This window comes from Aphis gossypii, unplaced genomic scaffold, assembly GCF_020184175.1.
Source record: "Aphis gossypii isolate Hap1 unplaced genomic scaffold, ASM2018417v2 Contig00447, whole genome shotgun sequence".
NCBI classification, from domain to species: Eukaryota; Metazoa; Arthropoda; class Insecta; order Hemiptera; family Aphididae; genus Aphis; species Aphis gossypii.
The window spans coordinates 95,540-114,485 of record NW_026083109.1 but is presented as its reverse complement, the minus strand read 5'-3'; the positions used below and the strand labels follow the sequence as shown (position 1 = coordinate 114,485).

General features: G+C 29.6%; 2 protein-coding genes across 8 annotated transcripts in view; both read right to left on the bottom strand.

The window, feature by feature from the left end:
- LOC126554208 (death-associated inhibitor of apoptosis 1-like) overlaps positions 1-18,946 on the bottom strand; it is a 61,819-nt gene that overhangs the window by 13,283 nt on the left and 29,590 nt on the right. The gene's annotated exons all lie outside the window — the stretch shown is intronic.
- On the bottom strand, positions 15,874-18,163 carry LOC126554207 (zinc finger MYM-type protein 1-like). The gene is made up of 2 exons (XM_050209293.1): positions 18,011-18,163; positions 15,874-17,542 (listed from the first exon to the last, which is right to left on the bottom strand). Exon 2 carries the CDS (start codon positions 17,006-17,008, stop codon positions 16,109-16,111), a length of 900 nt encoding a protein of 299 aa, XP_050065250.1. The 5' UTR covers positions 17,009-17,542; positions 18,011-18,163; the 3' UTR covers positions 15,874-16,108.

The window sequence follows — 18,946 nt, the reverse complement described above, 5'->3', positions numbered from 1 at the left end:
CACTATCAGCACTCATAGCACTTGATCCCATTTCCACATCACGTTTCATTAATAATGAATTTAAAGGTATACTAGATTTTCTTACATCTGATGATGCACCATTGGGCATAATCACACATTACGTATGGCGGCGAGAATATCAAACTAGAGGACTACAACATTTCCATACACTTATTTGGATAGAAGGAGCTCCAGTGTTGGGAGTTTCAACAAATGACGAAGTAGCTGATTTTATTGCAAAAAAAATAACGTGTGCAAAACTGATAAAAATGTATTTCCAACACTTTCAAAACGTGTAGATTCATATCAAACGCACAAGCATAACAGTTATTGCATGCGCAAGAAAAATACATCGAAAGGTAAAGTTCAATGTTGTAGATTTGGATTTCCTAGGTCTATTACAAATCAGTTTACAATCCGTGATGTTGCTACATCTATTGCTGAACGAAGAAATCTAAAATCGAAAAGTAAACTTTATGATATACCACGATCAGAAGAAGAAGCAAATATAAATGATTATAATCCTGCTATTCTATTAGCGTGGGAAGAAAATATGGACATTCAATTCATTGGTGAAAAGTCATGTGCCCTTAGTTCTTACATAACAAAATATCAGACTAAACCTGAAAAATCTAATGTTTCACAAACGTTTGATATTATAAACAGTACTAAGTCTTTAAATACTAAATTATGGAATGTAGCCTTACGCTCACTCAGTAAAAGAGAATGTGGAGTTCTAGAAGCAAGTGACACGTTGCTAGGTATACCTTTGTATGGAACTGATAAAAATACAACGATCAAATGGCTGGATGTAAAAATAATAAGAAACAGAAGACTAAAATCAAAAACAGAAATAGAAAATTTGGATAAGCAGTCAACTGATTTATACTATCCTTCGATGATTGATATTCATTACCCTAATAGACCCACTGAAATGGAAAATACTAACCTATTTGATTTTGCTAGTAAATACGACATTGTAAAAAAAAAACCACATTTGACAGAACTTGAATGTTATGAGTATCCCGGTTATGGGTTTATCAAAAAACGACCACGGTCACATTTAATTAAACATCCTATTTATAACTGGAAATTAGAACCAGAAAAGTACTTTCATTCTCTATTGATGTTATTTAAACCATGGAGAGAAGAAAGCGAATTACTTGGTGTAAGCAACACATATTTTGAGGCATTTATGTTATGTAAAAATACAATAGAATCAGCAATAGATTATCATAAGCACCTGCAATATCTTATCACATCTAAAGATGATATTAATAGGATTATTGAAGAATTGCAAAATAACCAAACTTCACATACTACAAACTAAACAAACGATGAGTTTCAAATTAATGAATTAGAAGAAGCTATGGAAGAGCTACAAAATAATGCAAATAATGAAGGAAATGTAGATACTTTAGTAGAAAACTTAAACGTTGATCAAAAACGAGTATTTGATTTTATTAAGGGTGAAATAGCAATTGAAAATAAACCAATACGACACTTTGTTTCCGGCGTAGGGGGTACAGGGAAATCATATTTGATTAAAACTATTAAGGCTTATGTAACAAACCAATTAAATCGAAATGTAGCTATAACAGCTCCAACAGGAATAGCTGCATATAATATACAAGGTATGACTATTCACCGTTTATTGCAGTTTCCGGTAGAACATGGGCACACTCCACCATACAGACCCTTATCAAATGATTCTCTTAAATTAATTCGTGAGAAAATGAAAAATGTAATTTTAGTTATAATTGACGAGATAAGTATGGTATCTAATGTGACATTGATTTATATACATTTAAGACTATGTGAAATTTATGATACTGGTAGCAGTGATTACCAGTGATATGGTTGGTTTGGGAAAATCAATATCTTAGTTTTCGGAGATCTTCTTCAATTACCACCAGTAAATGAACAATCACCATTTCTACCATTAAATGCAAAAAATAGTGATAAGTATCTACATGCATTAGGTACTATAAATTTATGGGAAAAATTGTTTACTTACGATGAATTAACCGAAAACATGAGACAAAAAAGTGATCCTGAATATGCAAATATACTGAAAAGAATTAGAATTAACACAGTTACACGATCTGACATTCAAGCTAAAAATAAACAAAAAATTAGTTTTAAAATCAAAGAAAAACCTTCAGACATAATAAGACAATTGTACGAAACTATAATGAAGCTATCAGATTCTACATTAGTTCTACTTCCTACAAGAGAACATTGCTCATTTTTAAATAATGGAATATTATCTTTATTACCTTCAGATAACATTAGTTTGGAATCAATTGATTCTGTTGATTGTAAACAATCAACTAAAATAAAAGCTATAAAAAAACTGTCGAAACTTAATGATGATAGTTCGCGGACAGCTGGTCTTCAAAAATATTTAAATGTGAAATTAAACTGTAAAATTATGTTACAAAGAAATATTGATGTATCAAATGGTTTGGTTAACGGTGCTATAGGAACAGTTAAAAATATAATGAATGGAATTGATGGCAAGCCTCAACAAATTCAAGTGATCTTTAACGAAAAAATGCATAATCTTGAACGTGTTACAGGCAAGTTTGAGCTTTTTCATGGAGCATTCGTATTCAGAAAACAATTTCCCATAACTGTCGCTTATGGAATTACTATACACAAAAGTCAAGGTATGTCGTTGGAAAATTGTATTGTAGATGTTGGTAACTCAATATTTTCTTGTGGTCAAACATGTGGCTTTATCTAGAGTAAAAAGTCTAAAAGGGTTGCATTTAATTAATTTTGACCCAAGTAACATAAAAGCGCAGATAGCAGCTATTAAGGAATATAACAGATTAAGGGCCAAATGTAGATCTGACTTGAATAAGATACCACTCAAACATAACAAAAATATACATGTAAAAGATATAATATGGAAAGAAGCATCAAATGTTCAGGTTCATAACATTCAAGCATTCCAACACCAGCCTATTAGCGATTTAAGTATCCCAGGGTTTTCAAATTTGGATGCGGTTTCTTGTTATGCAAATGCATCTTTGCCAGTAATTTTCAATTGTACTCGCATACTAAATATCTTAATTAATTCTTTAGAAGACACGGTACTAAAAAAACTTGCATACTCATACACATCACAAGTATGTCAACTAAGTGCATTTAGTATAAGAAATCAGATTGGTCATCCTTACGTTAACATAGAACAGCAAGATGCTGCTGAATTTATTAGTGCACTCATATCTTTATATGAACCCTTACACAATTCTTTGCTTCATCAACTTCAGGCGATATTGAAATGCTCTAGGTGTAAAAAGAGTAGAGTACATATTTCAAATAATTATATAATTCAACTTAATGTACCAAATGATACAAAAACTGTCACAATGCATTCTATGTTGAATGACATGTCTAAAGAAGTTACAAAAGAAAATATAACTTGTAGTGCCTGTAATACTACCTCAAACCCTACACAGACTACAAACATACTCAATACTCATGAATATTTGTACTTTCAAATTCAACTTTGGAGTGATGCGAACACAAAAATTACAAACTTGCAAATAAATTCATTACCAACCACAACACTTACAGTTGATAATAAATGTTACACTTTATACTCGGTCATTTGTCATCATGGTCAATCTATGACTGAAGCCCATTATACAGCAATAATAAAACATCAGAATAAATGGGTAAGATGTTACGATACATCTGTACAGTTTGAACGGTGGCCTCGTGGTGCAAAAGATGTTTACATCATAATAATGGAAAAAAAATAAAAAATATCTCGACCCTAATAAAAACTAATGATATCCCAACAAAAACACTACGTCAACTCCGTGTAAAAAACGCTAAGTAAAATAAAAAATATATATAAATGCTATAAAATGTGTGATATAAGGTGGAATCTAAGAAAATGGTCTAATGATTAAAATGTATGTACCTATAAGTAATTAATTCAAATTTAATAAAAATTGGTTATTTGTATAAATTTATAATATGAATTAATTTAACTCAAATTGATCCAATTTTAATTTACTTGGCCGGAAACAATTTATTTATTGTAATGGTGCTTTCATTATTTATTACATAAATTTAGTACTTGGCTATACATTTTTTAGACTGAATCTTTCGGCCAAGTAAATGAAAATTGGATCAATTTGAGTTAAATTAATTCATATTATAAATTTATACAAATAACCAATTTTTATTAAATTTGAATTAATTACTTATAGGTACATACATTTTAATCATTAGACCATTTTCTTAGATTCCACCTTATATCACACATTTTATAGAATTTATATATATTTTTTATTTTACTTAGCGTTTTTTTACACGGAGTTGACGTAGTGTTTTTGTTGGGATACAATATACATAATGTTTTATTTGAAGTAATACTATATTGTTATCGCAGGCAACTACCTACATGGTTATTAATTATTATAATATTTTTTTAAATATGATCTTTATTTTATGAGTTTTTTTTTTAATTACCTAATAAATGTTTTAATATTATTTTAAATTATATATAATGTTTCATTTGAAATAGTAGGTACTATTTTATGGTTATGGACAGTTATGTTACAGGTACAGATACAGATACCTACATGGTTGTTATTATATTTATGAAGTTTTGACTTGTTTTTGTTATTATTTTAATATGATACATATTTAGGTACTATACGATATACATTATATTTATTAAATATGAACTATTGACTAACGTTTAATTAATTACATTTTTATGAAAAAATTATGTTTATTTTTGATTGCTAAGTTATTCATTAATTACCACAATATGTGGACCTACAATATTAATTGTATTTTGTAAATTATAATGCATTATTTTATAAAGAAAAATATATAAATATATATTTATATTTATAAGCAATACATTATGAGGAACTTTTCTACTTTACCGGACACCCTTTTTTTTGCGAATTTTTTTGGGGGGCTTTGTCATATTTTTGACGAAAAAAATTATGGTGAAATCAGAATTTGGCGCTCGGACTTAGTTTCCAAGTTATAGGCCCGCGAAGTTAAACCCTTTTTCACAATTCTCTTAAATAGCTGGTTTAGTCACAATTCATCATAGCGGATTGAGGTGCAATGGTTACTAATCACATTTCAAAGCAGCCTGTCCGGAGTTCAAGACCGACATGGCCGCCAAACATATTTTTTACACTTTTTTTAAAATTTTTTCGAGTTTTTCTGGAGATTGCTATGCAACGCCACCTTAAGTACGCAACACGGTAAATAAAATGCATTTTTGTTGCACCGAGTCACCGGGCAGGGTCACTTGCACATTGCGCTCGCACGGGTAATATAATGCAAAAACAGAATTTATCTAATTAAGTAGTTTACAAGGGCACACTCAATTTGTAATCTAGAAACCAACAAATAAAGAATATAAATAAATATTTTAGGACACATCTAATAGGGTTTCCTTTAAATTATTGAACATTTCCGATAAATTTTAGATTTCTATACCACTATAATACTCACTGTGTTTTTCTGTGCGTACGCGAAAACATCTACGACACTACTTTCCTATACGATATTACGATGGAGAATCATATTAATTTATTCGATTTATTTATGATGTCAAACCTAAACGACGGTTTAGGTTTAATTAATAAATTACAACAGTTAGGGGCATTGCCCACGGAAGAAAAGTGTATCCGTGGACATCAAATGAAGTTGGTGAAAGACTAATCATCATTCGACAAGTATAAATGGATTTGTCGTGAAAAAATTAATTCTAAAAAGGGGAAAAAACTCTGCAATTATAGGTAAGTACTACTAAAATTTAATAACTAAAAAAAAACGGATTATATAAAAAAAAGAATAATTAAATACTTAAAAATCAACTATACAATACTATTATTAATTTATTAGCATGTCACTCCGACACAAGACTTTTTTTTATAAGTCACATCTATCGCTGTTAGACATTTGTGACTTTGTCAACTTATGGACGTCAAACTGTACATTCCCGGTCATAAAAACCCAATTGCGGCTATCTCATCAGGTCATTACTGATTGGTCATAATTTTGCCGAGAAGTCACATATGACGCAATGGTGATCAAAAAAGTAAAATTGGGAGGATATGGCCACACGGTTGAGATCGACGAATCGAAATTTGGGCGTCGAAAACACCATAGAGGCCACAGGGTTGAGGAATAGTGGGTATTCGGGGGCTATGAAAGGGAAACTGGCAATGTTTTCATTGTCCCGGTTGAAAAGTGTGACGCCACAACCCTACTACACGTCATAAAAGAGTGGATTAAGCCCAGAACAACCATAATCTCCGATTGTTGGAAGGTATGCTTGAATATTGCATATAGTATTATTAATATAAATTGAATAAATAATTTTATTTTAGGCTTACAACACTTTAAACAATGAAGGCTATGTCCACATGACGGTCAACCATAGCCTCCATTTCAAGGACCCGGAAACTGGAGTGCACTCAAATTCCATTGAGACTTCCTGGAGACACGCCAAGGCATCAATGTCCAATTATTGCCGGAAAAAAAAATTTTCCCGGGATACTTGGCCAAACACATGTTTACCAAACACTGTCGGATCTACAATTTAGATCCGACAGCTGAGTTTTTCAAAAACGCCGGTACACTGTACCATAATAATAATGAAAATGTTATTTTTAATGACGGCGGTGACGACGACGACAGCGACGGCAACGAGTGAAGTCCAAAAATGTTTATTCTTATATATAATATATAATCATTTATTTTGAAGTTTTCAGTTTATACTATAATTCTTAAATACCCATTTTGGATAAAAAAAATTTCGTATTGTACCGTTGCGCAGTGATAGCTTATAAGTAAAAGTTATCAAGGGCTATATGATTTTTAAAAAAATTTAAAAATGTAAAATGCATAAAATTTGACTGCGCGTTAGGTTAGGTTAACTTAACATAATATCTACTAACTTTGTAGTGCCATAACTTCGTAACTATGTCCGAGCGCCAAATTCTGAATTCACCATCGTTTTCAGCGTACTTAACTACATAGATCTCAAATATAAAAATCGCAAAAAAAAAGGTGTCCGGTAAAGTAGAAATATACCCATTATGATTTACATTGTTTTGTTATGGGCTACGAGATATCTATAAGATATCTACGAGATTACAAGGCTAATTTAGTATGACCATGCCTCGTGTCAAGGGTAATGCGGATGCTACTATGACCATGACACGTGTCGGGATAGTAAGCGCACCAATAATTACAGTGCACTAATGATGCATTTGAGATGTTATTGCACATTCTCAAATTCGTGTCCGAATTTGCAACAACAACAACAAGGACACCTGGTTTCGCCCAGAAGGCGACCACATGACGTAAACAAGAGACGCACCACAATATATAAGGGAGCCCGAAGACCAGCAACGGGAGATGTACCAAAGCTATCAACAACTGAGCACTTTCACGTCACTCAGCCACTTATTTATTTGTTACATGTATTTTGTTTATATGCAATAAAACATATTACGTTATTAAGTTTAACTTTCATTCAAATTAACCATTTGGATTCAAATCTGACACTAGCACGCAACAGTTTATAGATTTATAACTTATCGAAAAAGAAGATCAGTATAATCCATATTATATGAGTATATAATCTATAATCAGTAAACTAAACTTCAAAAATAATAATCAGAGTATATTATAATTTTTAGACAAAAATAAAAATAAATTATGAATTAATCTAAAACAATAAAATGTAATGAGACATTAGGTATATTCTAAATATTAATTAATAATAAATTGTAGTTAATAAAAAATAAAATTGAAATTTTTATCTTTTTTTTTAACTAGATAAATTATAACCAATTATCTTTTATCTTTATCTGGATAAATATTTTGTTATCTTTGCTCAACATTGGTCTTTGACCCTGAACGATGCCACCACATAGTATAACTTATCATAATGTACTATTGTCGGTGCGTTCAGCATTCTTACGCCGCCCCGCCGCCGTTGGTGATTTGTAAAACCTATACTTAATCACCTGTTCGCTTTCAGATCCGATTATAGTAATATTTCTTACACTTCTATCATAAAAAGTGTCTGTTGCACCCCCAATTCCTAGATTATTGTTGGCTGTGGACTGTGGAATGTAGTAATTTATATATAATATTTAATATAAACATCAGAGCACGTTGCAGGTTCTTAGTCATTTTATAAACAACTCCAGAATATTTGAATCACTTAAATATCACAGTAGTGAAATTAATAGTCCATTATCTGATCATGTTGTACTATTAATTCAATTTATTACTTTAACATATATGAATATCAAAATTAAATTTAGTTTAAAAAGCCATAATGAAACCCCGTCTCTTCGGATGTGGTACAACAAACTAACACTTTTGTAAGGGTCAATGATTTATTTATTTACATAACATACATACTTTAAATAATAAATTAAAATACTACATTTAATTCTTTATTATAATTGATTTGCAATAAATTGTACCTATTCATTTTTATATTTTGTAGAAATTAAAAGCAATACAATAATATTAATAAAACCATTATTTGATTCATCCTGAGCTTAAAAAGAAACAGATTAAATTATTTAAAAATGAAAGATAAGTCAAACATATTATTTTAATTTGATAATGGTACCTAATTATTATGTGTACAACTGTACCCAGTGGCGGTTATCCTATGGTGCATGTGTTGCTTGAGCAACACATACAAAATTTGGTGGGTAGGTGAGTACCTGGGTGGGTGGTTAGATGAATGTTGCCATGTTTGGCACTTGCCACTTGGATAATTATTTATCATACTACGAATCCAGTTACAATAAGTATAATATGACAATGGGTATATTGTCTATGACAATTAAAACAAAACAATACTAAATAATATTATTGATAACAAAACATAAATAATAAGTAATAACGTTGTGTATAATTCCTTCATCATCATCACAGAATTCTGTGATAATATAATGTTGAAGTTATCATCGTCATTTTCACGTTCCGTGGAAAAATATTATTATCTGGCCAAAAATAGCCTAAAATAAAATTGAAATAATATTATCTCAGTCCATAGACATATCGTTCTTCGAAATCACACAGGATACAGCCAATTTCTGTACACTGCCGTCTATTGTGTTTAAGTTTTAACCACTTTTATTTAATAATATTAACCACAAATCAATCTCATAAAGTAATTTATTTATACCAAGAATATGAGTTCTGAAAGTTCTGTTTGTAAATGTAATTGCGGGAAATTAAATTCGTCAATGAACGATACAAATTGGAGTAGACACATTAACTCGTGTAAAGTACGAACATTTAAAAGGAACTCGCATAGTATAACATCGTTTTTTTCTGAAAACAAGAGCAAAAAAGCAAATTGATTCACCAAATTACTGATGCAAAAGATGGTAAGTATCTACTTAATTTAATGCTTTATTTTGTTTGAAAATAAAAATACATACAAATAATTTTATATTAATATAATTATATTTATATTAATAAGTATAATAATAATGAGTGAAATAATAAATTACTAGTTATTAGTTAAGTACTTAAGTATACTTATTGTCTATTAGCTATCTCATACTATTATTATTCATTATTGTACTTTAAAATACCCATTGTCTTATTAGATATCACATTACTTTATCCCACTACTGTTAATTTGGAATATAGAATCAGAGATGGGTATGATATCATTATTGAATATACAGTTAGTTTTAAATGAATACATGTTTTTAGCTCTTGTTGATGTGAACAATGATTTAATTGAAGATCAAATTATACCAGTTGTTAAGGAATCTATGGGTGATTGTGAATTTCAAAAAGATACTGAAATCAGATCATGTGTGCAAAGTAAAGGTATGTACCTGTCCATATTGCATAAAAATATTCTAAAATTTAAAGCTCTAAAGCAGTATTGATTTAATACTTAAATTTTCTTTTTTCTTTAACATTCAAAAAAATTATCTAAATTTGCTAGTAATAAGTACCTACTTACAATAATTAAATGTTGTTTAATAGTTTATAAGATTTTAGTATTTTGTATTTAAATACTTTACCATGTTGTGTTAATTTTATGTGGGTAGACTAACTAATTTTGTATTTAGTAATAACTATTTACCTATCTATTATATAGATTTGCAATTATATTTTATTTGAATTGATAAATACCTTTATTTATACCTATCTACTTGAATAATTATAGAATTGTTATACACTACATAGTACATAAATTATGGATTTTTTTTTTTTTTTAATTTCTTTTTGTTAATAGTACAAATTGTAAATGTGTTGCAAAGTAATGAAATTGTTGGAACAGATGAACTAATTACAAATTCAGCAACAATATTAGGTAATAATATAAAATAATAATTATTTATTTGATTAATGCATGTTTTATATTAATAATTTGCATTATTCTTTTTTCCTTAATTTTGGAAAAATAGTTGTAATATATATTAATTTTTTTATTGTAATTACTAATTAGGTTCAAGTGAAATAACATTGATTACTGAGAATACAGACCTTAGTAACAATAATGATATTACTGATAATTTGGATGTACTCTCAAATGATCCTAGTACTTTTTGTAAGCTGCCAAGTCTTCCACAAGAAATTATTGAGTTTCTAATTAAGAAAGGTCCAATGCAACCTACTCAATCTGACTGGCCACATAATTAGTCATTTCCCAAGGATAAATATGGTAGAAGTTTTCAATCAGCCTGGTACTGGAAAAGTCTTCTAGGGAACATTCAAGTACGAAGAGATTGGTTATGCTATTCTATTAAAGATGATAGTGCATTTTGCTTACATTGCATAATATTTGGTAAAAATTCAAATCAATCTTGGAAAAAAATTGGATTTAAAACATGGACTAGAGCAATATCTAATATCCAACATCATGAGTGTTCAGATCATCATATAGAAGCTTCACTTAAATTTAAGCTAAGGAAAAGTTCATTGCCAGTTATTCCCCTTTTATGGGGAAAACTCAATAAAAAAAAAGCTACTAATAGGGAAATTATAAGATGTTTAATCGATATAGCACTTTTTTTGTCAGAAAATAACCTCGCATTTCGTGGTCATCGAGAAAGTTTTAAAAAGATAACCACTAACTAAGGCAATTTTATAAATTTAGCTCGAGTAATGTCAAAATATTCACCATATTTATCTACTTATATTGAAAAATTACAGACTTCAACCAAAAAACCAGAAATCAATTATTTATCAAAATTGAGACAAAACAATTAATCTCATCAATTGCACTAAACATAAAATTTGTTATTCAAAAATACTTGAGAATATCAAAATTTTTTAGTATTTCTGTGGATTCGACCTTTGACCTTTCTCGAAGAGAACAAATTTCTTTCATCATCAGGTACATTGACAACAATGGTGATATTTTTGAACGACTTTTAGCTTTAAAATATTCAGCTATCACTATAGGAGCTCAATTATTAAAAACATTTGAAGAAGTATGTTCTTAAATTAAGAAAAATTTCTAAATTAAGTGTGGACTAAATTTTTGGTGGGGCAATCATATGATGGAGCTCACAATATGAGAGGTGAAACAAACGGCTTACAAAATTTAGTTAAAAATAAATGTCCAACAGCTACATTTATTTGGTGTTCTGCACATCGCCTTAACTTGGTCGTGGGTAAAGCAGTGAGTTGTAATAATGATGCCATTGATTTATTTGGAAATCTTGAACTAGTTTACAATTTTATTACTGGCAGCAATAAAAGAATTGCGGTTTACGAAGATTTTCAAAGTAAATATTCAAAACTAACTATTAAATTGTATTAAATTAGAAAAATATATTAAAATTATTTTTATAAATATATATTAAATTCAAATTCAATAAACAAATAATTATAGTACAATTAATTGTATGTGATTTTTCTTAGAACCCTAGGCAAACGAAAAAACATTTCTAAGTTCATACTAATTTTGATAAATTTTTTTTGACTTTGTCTTGTTTTTTGGTTTGTTGGTTTTTAGCGTAACTGAACTGTCTCATCCTCATAGTAATATAAAGAACAAATATGTTGGTGACTATTTCACTTTTATAATCTCTACAAGGAGAAGTTAATTTAAATTTCTACTAAAAAATACTTCACAAGTTTCCTCAAAAAATATTTGGTGATTCACATGTTTTTCAAAACATACTTCAATCGTTTGTATAATCAAGTTTAGATTTTTATTTGTATGAGTTAAGGAACTCCTTGTTTTCAAATTTACTAATTCTGCCTCTGGTATTATGAGTTTTCCATATTCAGGTTTTAAACTATCTAAACATTGTTTACACTTAATAATTGAGTTTAATTTTTGGTTTGTATAACTGTAAATACAATATTTATACTTAAAATTAATAATAAACTAACCAGATACATAATTATATAATTATTTAATAATTAGGTAAGCATTGATCACCCAGATAAAAAGTACACCTCACAATCAAAAACAGTAGCATTCCTGTTAAAATAGTTGTGCTCTTGGAATTTTATTTTTTAGTTTTATTACTTTTTCTTGTCTTATTGATCTTTTGTTTTCTTGCCTAATTATTTGTATTATATAATTTATTGTGATGACAGGTATGTTTTCTATAAATACACATGAAACAATTTTAAAATATTTAAATGTAAATAAATTAATATTTTTGATTAGATACCTTCTAAGATGGTACAATTTCCAGTTTTTGGAGGTTTTATCAATGAATTAACGAAAAATATCCTACATAATTGTAAGTATGTTGGAGTTGATGGGTGATCATTTGGCCCTGCAACTTGTCTGATAACCCCAAAAAATTTCTTGAAAGAAAATATTTTTTTTTTATAATACAACACCTCACACAGCGCATAAATTTATGCCGTACGAATTAGTTTTCGGTGTACAGCCTGTTATTCCGTCCAGTTTCTTAAAACCACCAAAAAGTTCTCATATCATCCGAATGACATACCACGCTATCTAATGGTAATTTTTAGTAACTACTAACTATTAAATTGTGTTAAATTAGAAAAATATATTAAAATTATTTATATAAATATATATTAAATTCAAATTCAATAAACGAATTATAGTAGTTAGTAGATTATTAAAACTTTTGATGTTACTAAATCAGTCATGGTCATTATGATCAATGGTCTACATTGTTTTTAGAAACAACCTATAGGCTATTTTTTTGTTGCCACTACTTGTACTGGATATGATCTGCAAAATATAATCTTCCAAACTATTCAAAAGTTGTCCAATATTTCTTTTAATGTAGTAGTCATGATTTCTGATTTAGGCTCAAATTTCAAGCGCTTTGCAGATCAACAAGGCATTACCCCCCAGACCCCTTACTTAAATGTTGGAGACAAAGAAATTGTTTACATGTTTGACCCACCTCATTTATTAAAAGCAACTAGAAATAACTTTTTCAATTACCGTTTTAAATCTCAAAACAAAATAGCAGAACAAATTCATCTTATAAGTTTTAATGATTCTGATAAAAGTAAACAACATCGATTGGCACCTAAATTAACAGATGTTTATTTAAAACCTTATAGTTTTCAAAAAATGAGAGTCAAATTTGCATGTCATGTTTTTAGTCATACAGTGTTTGCAGGGATGACTACCCTAGTTTCTTGTAATGAATTGCCACATAGTGCCTTCGATACAATTGATTTCATAGAGTCCATGGATAAACTGTTTTATATATTTAATTCCCGTTCCAATTCTACTGAAGTTTCTAATCATGACGGATACAAACGTTATTCATTGCCACTTCCAAACTCTTCTTATCAGAAAGATTTTTTAAATTTAATGTTTAATTATTTTGAAAATTTAGAAATTCAAAAATTCGATGCTGTTAAAAATGAACTAGACACTAAGTGCTAACTGTATTCAAGATTTAGATGATGTCTTACTTACTCTTGAAAAAACTCCTATAAGTGAAATTAAAATACTTTTCGCCGAAAAAAATCCTATTCAAATTCCATTACCTATTGCAAACATTAATAATTACAATTAAATTAATGTACCTGAACAAAATTCTTTGACATACTGTTCGGGCCAGCCCTTTATTTACTCAGCATTTGGCCGAACAGACCCTTGAATAAAACAAAATAGTGTTCAGCGTTGGACGGAATAAGTAACCGATATAAAATACAGTAATAATAAGATATAAATAATTGACAATAATATATTATGAACACGACCAATAAATATGTGTATAAGTTGGCCGGGAAAACGTCTCCTCCCGAGCGCAACTCAAAACAATAATAGATAACAACCGATAGAGACAATAACAACAATGATAATATCCGTTACCAGACGGCACATGCGCCGCGGCGCGGAGGTGTATCAGCGGCTGCGGCGACCGGAACAGCTGTTGTAGCAACGATGCGACGACACACAGGTGACTGGTAGGCGGCGGCTCTGCACGATGACGAACGGCCGGATTACGTAATTCGCACGTTACATAATCGCGGTACTAATGACAGTGTCGCACGAGGGATTCTCAAACACCAACTAATAGCGACGGAGAACAATATATACGGCATGCGTCATGCGAGGTACCGGTCGCGGCACGAATTATGACCCGTCGGGATCAGACGACACCTGATGAACACAAACAAAACAACGATCAGAGACGTATTTATGTGTTTGGCGCCCTGGGGCACTGTTCCTTAAAGGCGCCCTCTTTTAATAATAACAGTTAACTCTGATATGGGGTGATTATTAAAAACAAAAACATTTTCAATACATATATATATATTACGGTAAATTAATTAATAAACATTTAGAAAAAAATATTATAGTTTTCTTCGTGAATTTTGTTTTGCAAATGTACTTATAATGTCATTAAAGCTCATATCCATGGTAAGTGTAGATTCAATCGACAAGATTGCTAACCTATTAAGACGATCATCAGTCCATCTCGACCTCAAATAAGATTTAACCCTCTTTAATGCTGAAAATGATCTCTCAGCTGAACAATTGGATGTTGGACAGCATCAATACATCCTTAATGCTATATCTACGTAAGGAAACAGTTCTTGAAGTTTTTCAGTTCTGATCATTTTACAAATATCCATTACAGTTTTAGGTCTTATGTTTTGGTTTAAGCTCATTAAATAGCTTCTAAATTGTACACACTCGTTAACAAATGAAGACGAAAGATCATATTTTGTATATATATGTTGAAGTATTTCTGCTTTTTTATAAACTTCTGATGGTGATAATTTTATTAATTGAAATAAAAAATTAAATTTTTTTTATTGGCTTCATCATAGTAGAATTTTCTGCTTTCTAGTTCAGAATGTAGATTGTCAATAATAGCGTAATAAGTATTAATCCTTAAAGAGTCTCGATTTTCAAAATTTATTTCTCCTTCTCTTTTTTCATCTGCAGTTAATTTTCTTTTTCTTTTGCGTATTTCTTGATATGTTTTGTGTCCCGATTTATTAATTGCTCTCTCTTCATAGATATCAAACATACTCCTTAAATCTAATACATACCGAATTAACGATTCGTATAAGCATATCACTGTTTCTAAATCAATCTCAACTGACTGCAATTGTTTACTAGTTTTGTTGAATCTTTCTAGTATATCACCCCATAATGTGGCCATAATAGCTGTTTCAAGACAGTCTAGTCTAATTTTAAATATAGTCCATTAGCTTCTGATCTTGTGATTGATTTTTCTGATTTATCATTTTTTATAAAAGACAGCAGAGCATTAATTATTTCATTCCAATTTTTGTTTAAACTAATACTTGCATCAGATCTTGCTGACCACCTGGTATCTGATAGTTTTTTAAGTGATACATTTTCTGTTTTAGTTAAATTGTTCTGAAGTATTTTATGTGTAGAAGAACTGAAAAATTTATAGATATTTTGAAGCAGATTAAACAAATTAGAAGCATTTCTACAACAGTCTACAGCGCATTCACCAACAAGATTTAAACTGTGTGCCGAGCATGGTACAAATGTAGCTAAAGGATTAACTTTTTTAATGCGAGCTTGAAGTCCTGTATACATACCAGACATGTTAGATGCATTGTCGTAACTTTGACCACGGCAGTTGTTTATATCTAATCCATGCTATTCTAAAACTAAAAATACAGCATCTGCTAATTCTTCAGATTTATGACCAGAATTGGGTAAAAACCCTAAAAACCTTTCTACCGGACTGCCATTATTTTGAACATACCAAAAAATAAATGATAGTTGATCTACATGGCTAATGTCAGGAGTAGAATCAATACTGATATAAAAATATTTAGCTTCTTTTATTTCTTTAACCATTTGTTGTAAAACATTATCTGCCATTATACTTATGAACTGCTCATATATATTAAAATATAGGTATGATGTTGAACCTTTTTCTTTATTGCCAAACTTTTCAATATGCTGTGCTAAAAAAGAATCGAATTGAGCAATAAGCTCTAAGCTCATCATGAAGTTCCCATTATGAACAGATCCAAAATGGTCATCATCACCTCTAAAGGACAGTCCACGAGAAGAAAGTGATTTAACAACAGCTACAACTCTAGTCAATACATTTTTCCAATAACTTATTTCCGTTTCTACTTGATACTTTAGCTTTTGATCAATTAGATTTAATACTTCTCCTCTCTCTTTCATTTTAATTACACACAATTTGTGGTTTTTTGAATTTTCATGACGCTTAATTTTTTCTTCACCTTTTTTCCAATCTGAAAAGCCAACTGTGGCAAACGATGTAGTACCACCAAATAAGTAGCAGGGTGCACAAAATATTGATCCTTTACTTTCTGAGTAAACCAAAAAGGTTCGGTTATTTTTTTCACCATTAACAAGAGTAGATACAAAAAAACTTTTTGACAAATATCGAAAACGAGTATGTCTAACACCACCAATTATTCGATTATAAGTTCTTTTTGATTTATGGAAATTATTGTTCTCCAAATTTTGATTGAATCCATTTATTGATATATAATCTATCGTTTCTTGATTTTTCATCCAATTGGCAGGGTCATTTCTAAAGATAAAATATATTCATTTAATATACTATACATATATAACTATATTATAACAATTTTTAAATAAATATTCAGGCATTAGGCAATAGAGATTAATTCATAATATAACTAGAGGAATAGTGGTATTGGTTGGTATCATTTTAAATGAACAGAATGTAGTAGTGTACAGTGTACTAAATTTATTTATATTTTAATTTCTAACATAATTTGACATAAGAAACTACTAAAAAAAAAAATAGTCTTTCTATATGCATATTTATAGTTATAACTTATTATGAAAAAAAAAAATCTTTCTCGGGAATGATACATTTTTTAAGAAGACTGTTATCTTCGTGCATGGACAAACATGGTTTTGGTGTATTATTTATTTCTTTAGATTCTGTAGACAATTGAGTTTTACTAGTTTCGGTACTGCTGTTATTTGATAAAATTAGATCGCCTGGATTAGATAGATTATCTTCCTTAACAGTACAGCTATGATCATTTTTGCTTGTATTATTTACTTCATTTTCAACTGAAAGCATTTAAGCATAAATAACGATGATTAAATACATCTACATTTTAGTTTAAATTATGTACATTAAATAATAAATAACATAACAATATGTATATAATATATATAGATTATAGGTACATGATATTTGCAAAATTAATATCAGGTATAGTTTTGTAGGTAAATAAACATACTTTGGTCTATCTGGGCACCTAAAATATGTTTGTAATTTAGCAGTTTTTGAAATAATTTTGGCTTGAGCTTCACTTTTTGCATGTGAGCGTTTTCGGTTTTCTGCTCCACTAAGCTTTTTACTATAAACCATTGCTGCGTTTACAAGCGATTAACAAGCTTAAAAAAATAGGATGGGCAATAAGTATAATAAAAGCTCCATAAGCTCAGTACGCAAAATACAAATTACATTTGATAATAAATAATAATAACGTTAATATTAGAACTAAAAATAATAATCAAAATACAAATATTTACCTTATTCAAGACTGGATACTGCAATACAGAGCATTAGGCATACGTATAACAACTATAACATACCTACTAAAGAGTAAAAATATTAAAATGCATAGGCCAAAAGCCAACAGGCAACAATAACAAAAATGATAGTAGGTAACAATAACATGATTGGTACCAACTACCAAAGTCTAAAAGTCAGTAAGTCACTACTACCAACTTGAGTATTACACATAGCAGGCTATCAGTAATCAATTTTGTGTAGTTGGTACATAGTATGTATGATGAAAGGTTTATGATTTTGACATGATGATAATATAAACATTTTCATGACAATGATATAAAATAACTATTTTACGATTTTTTAAGATTCTACCATTCTGACGCCTGGTGGCTGGCGCCCGGGGCCCAAGCCCCCCCCCTTGCCCCCCCCCCCTAAATACGTCTCTGATTGTGTATTATAAACATTGGAAGATAATAAAAAAAAATATTAACATAGTCATGAAATGTTCTATACTTTGTTATACATATAAAAACTAAATTACACTAGTATCCATTACCTAGTCTATTTCCTTAATAGAAAAAATACCTAATTAACATATATTCCAAGGAATATGATTAGATTTTGATGCTTCACTTTAAGTCTAGCATCCTTCAAATTATCAATATTAAAAAATTATTATTTTATCATTTTTTAAAATATAGCTTGTGGTGAGTGCATGTGCATCTCTATGACTCTATAGGTGTGTGTAATATATTATTTTACTAAGATATATTTTAGTCCGTGCTGTGGAGATATGTGATATCATAATTTTTTTTGTTTGAATATCACCTAACAAAAGTTCACCTTTCTAGGTTTTTATTTGATTGGTGGAGTGATAGAAAGGACAAAACATTTGATACTTACAGATTATAATCTGTGATACTTCTTCCCATAGATAATATATTATCTATGCT

What these genes read in the sequence shown, in the direction of transcription:
- LOC126554207 (XM_050209293.1), bottom strand. Translation starts at nt 17,008, where the DNA reads ATGAAAAATCAAGAAACGATAGATTATATATCAATAAATGGATTCAAT.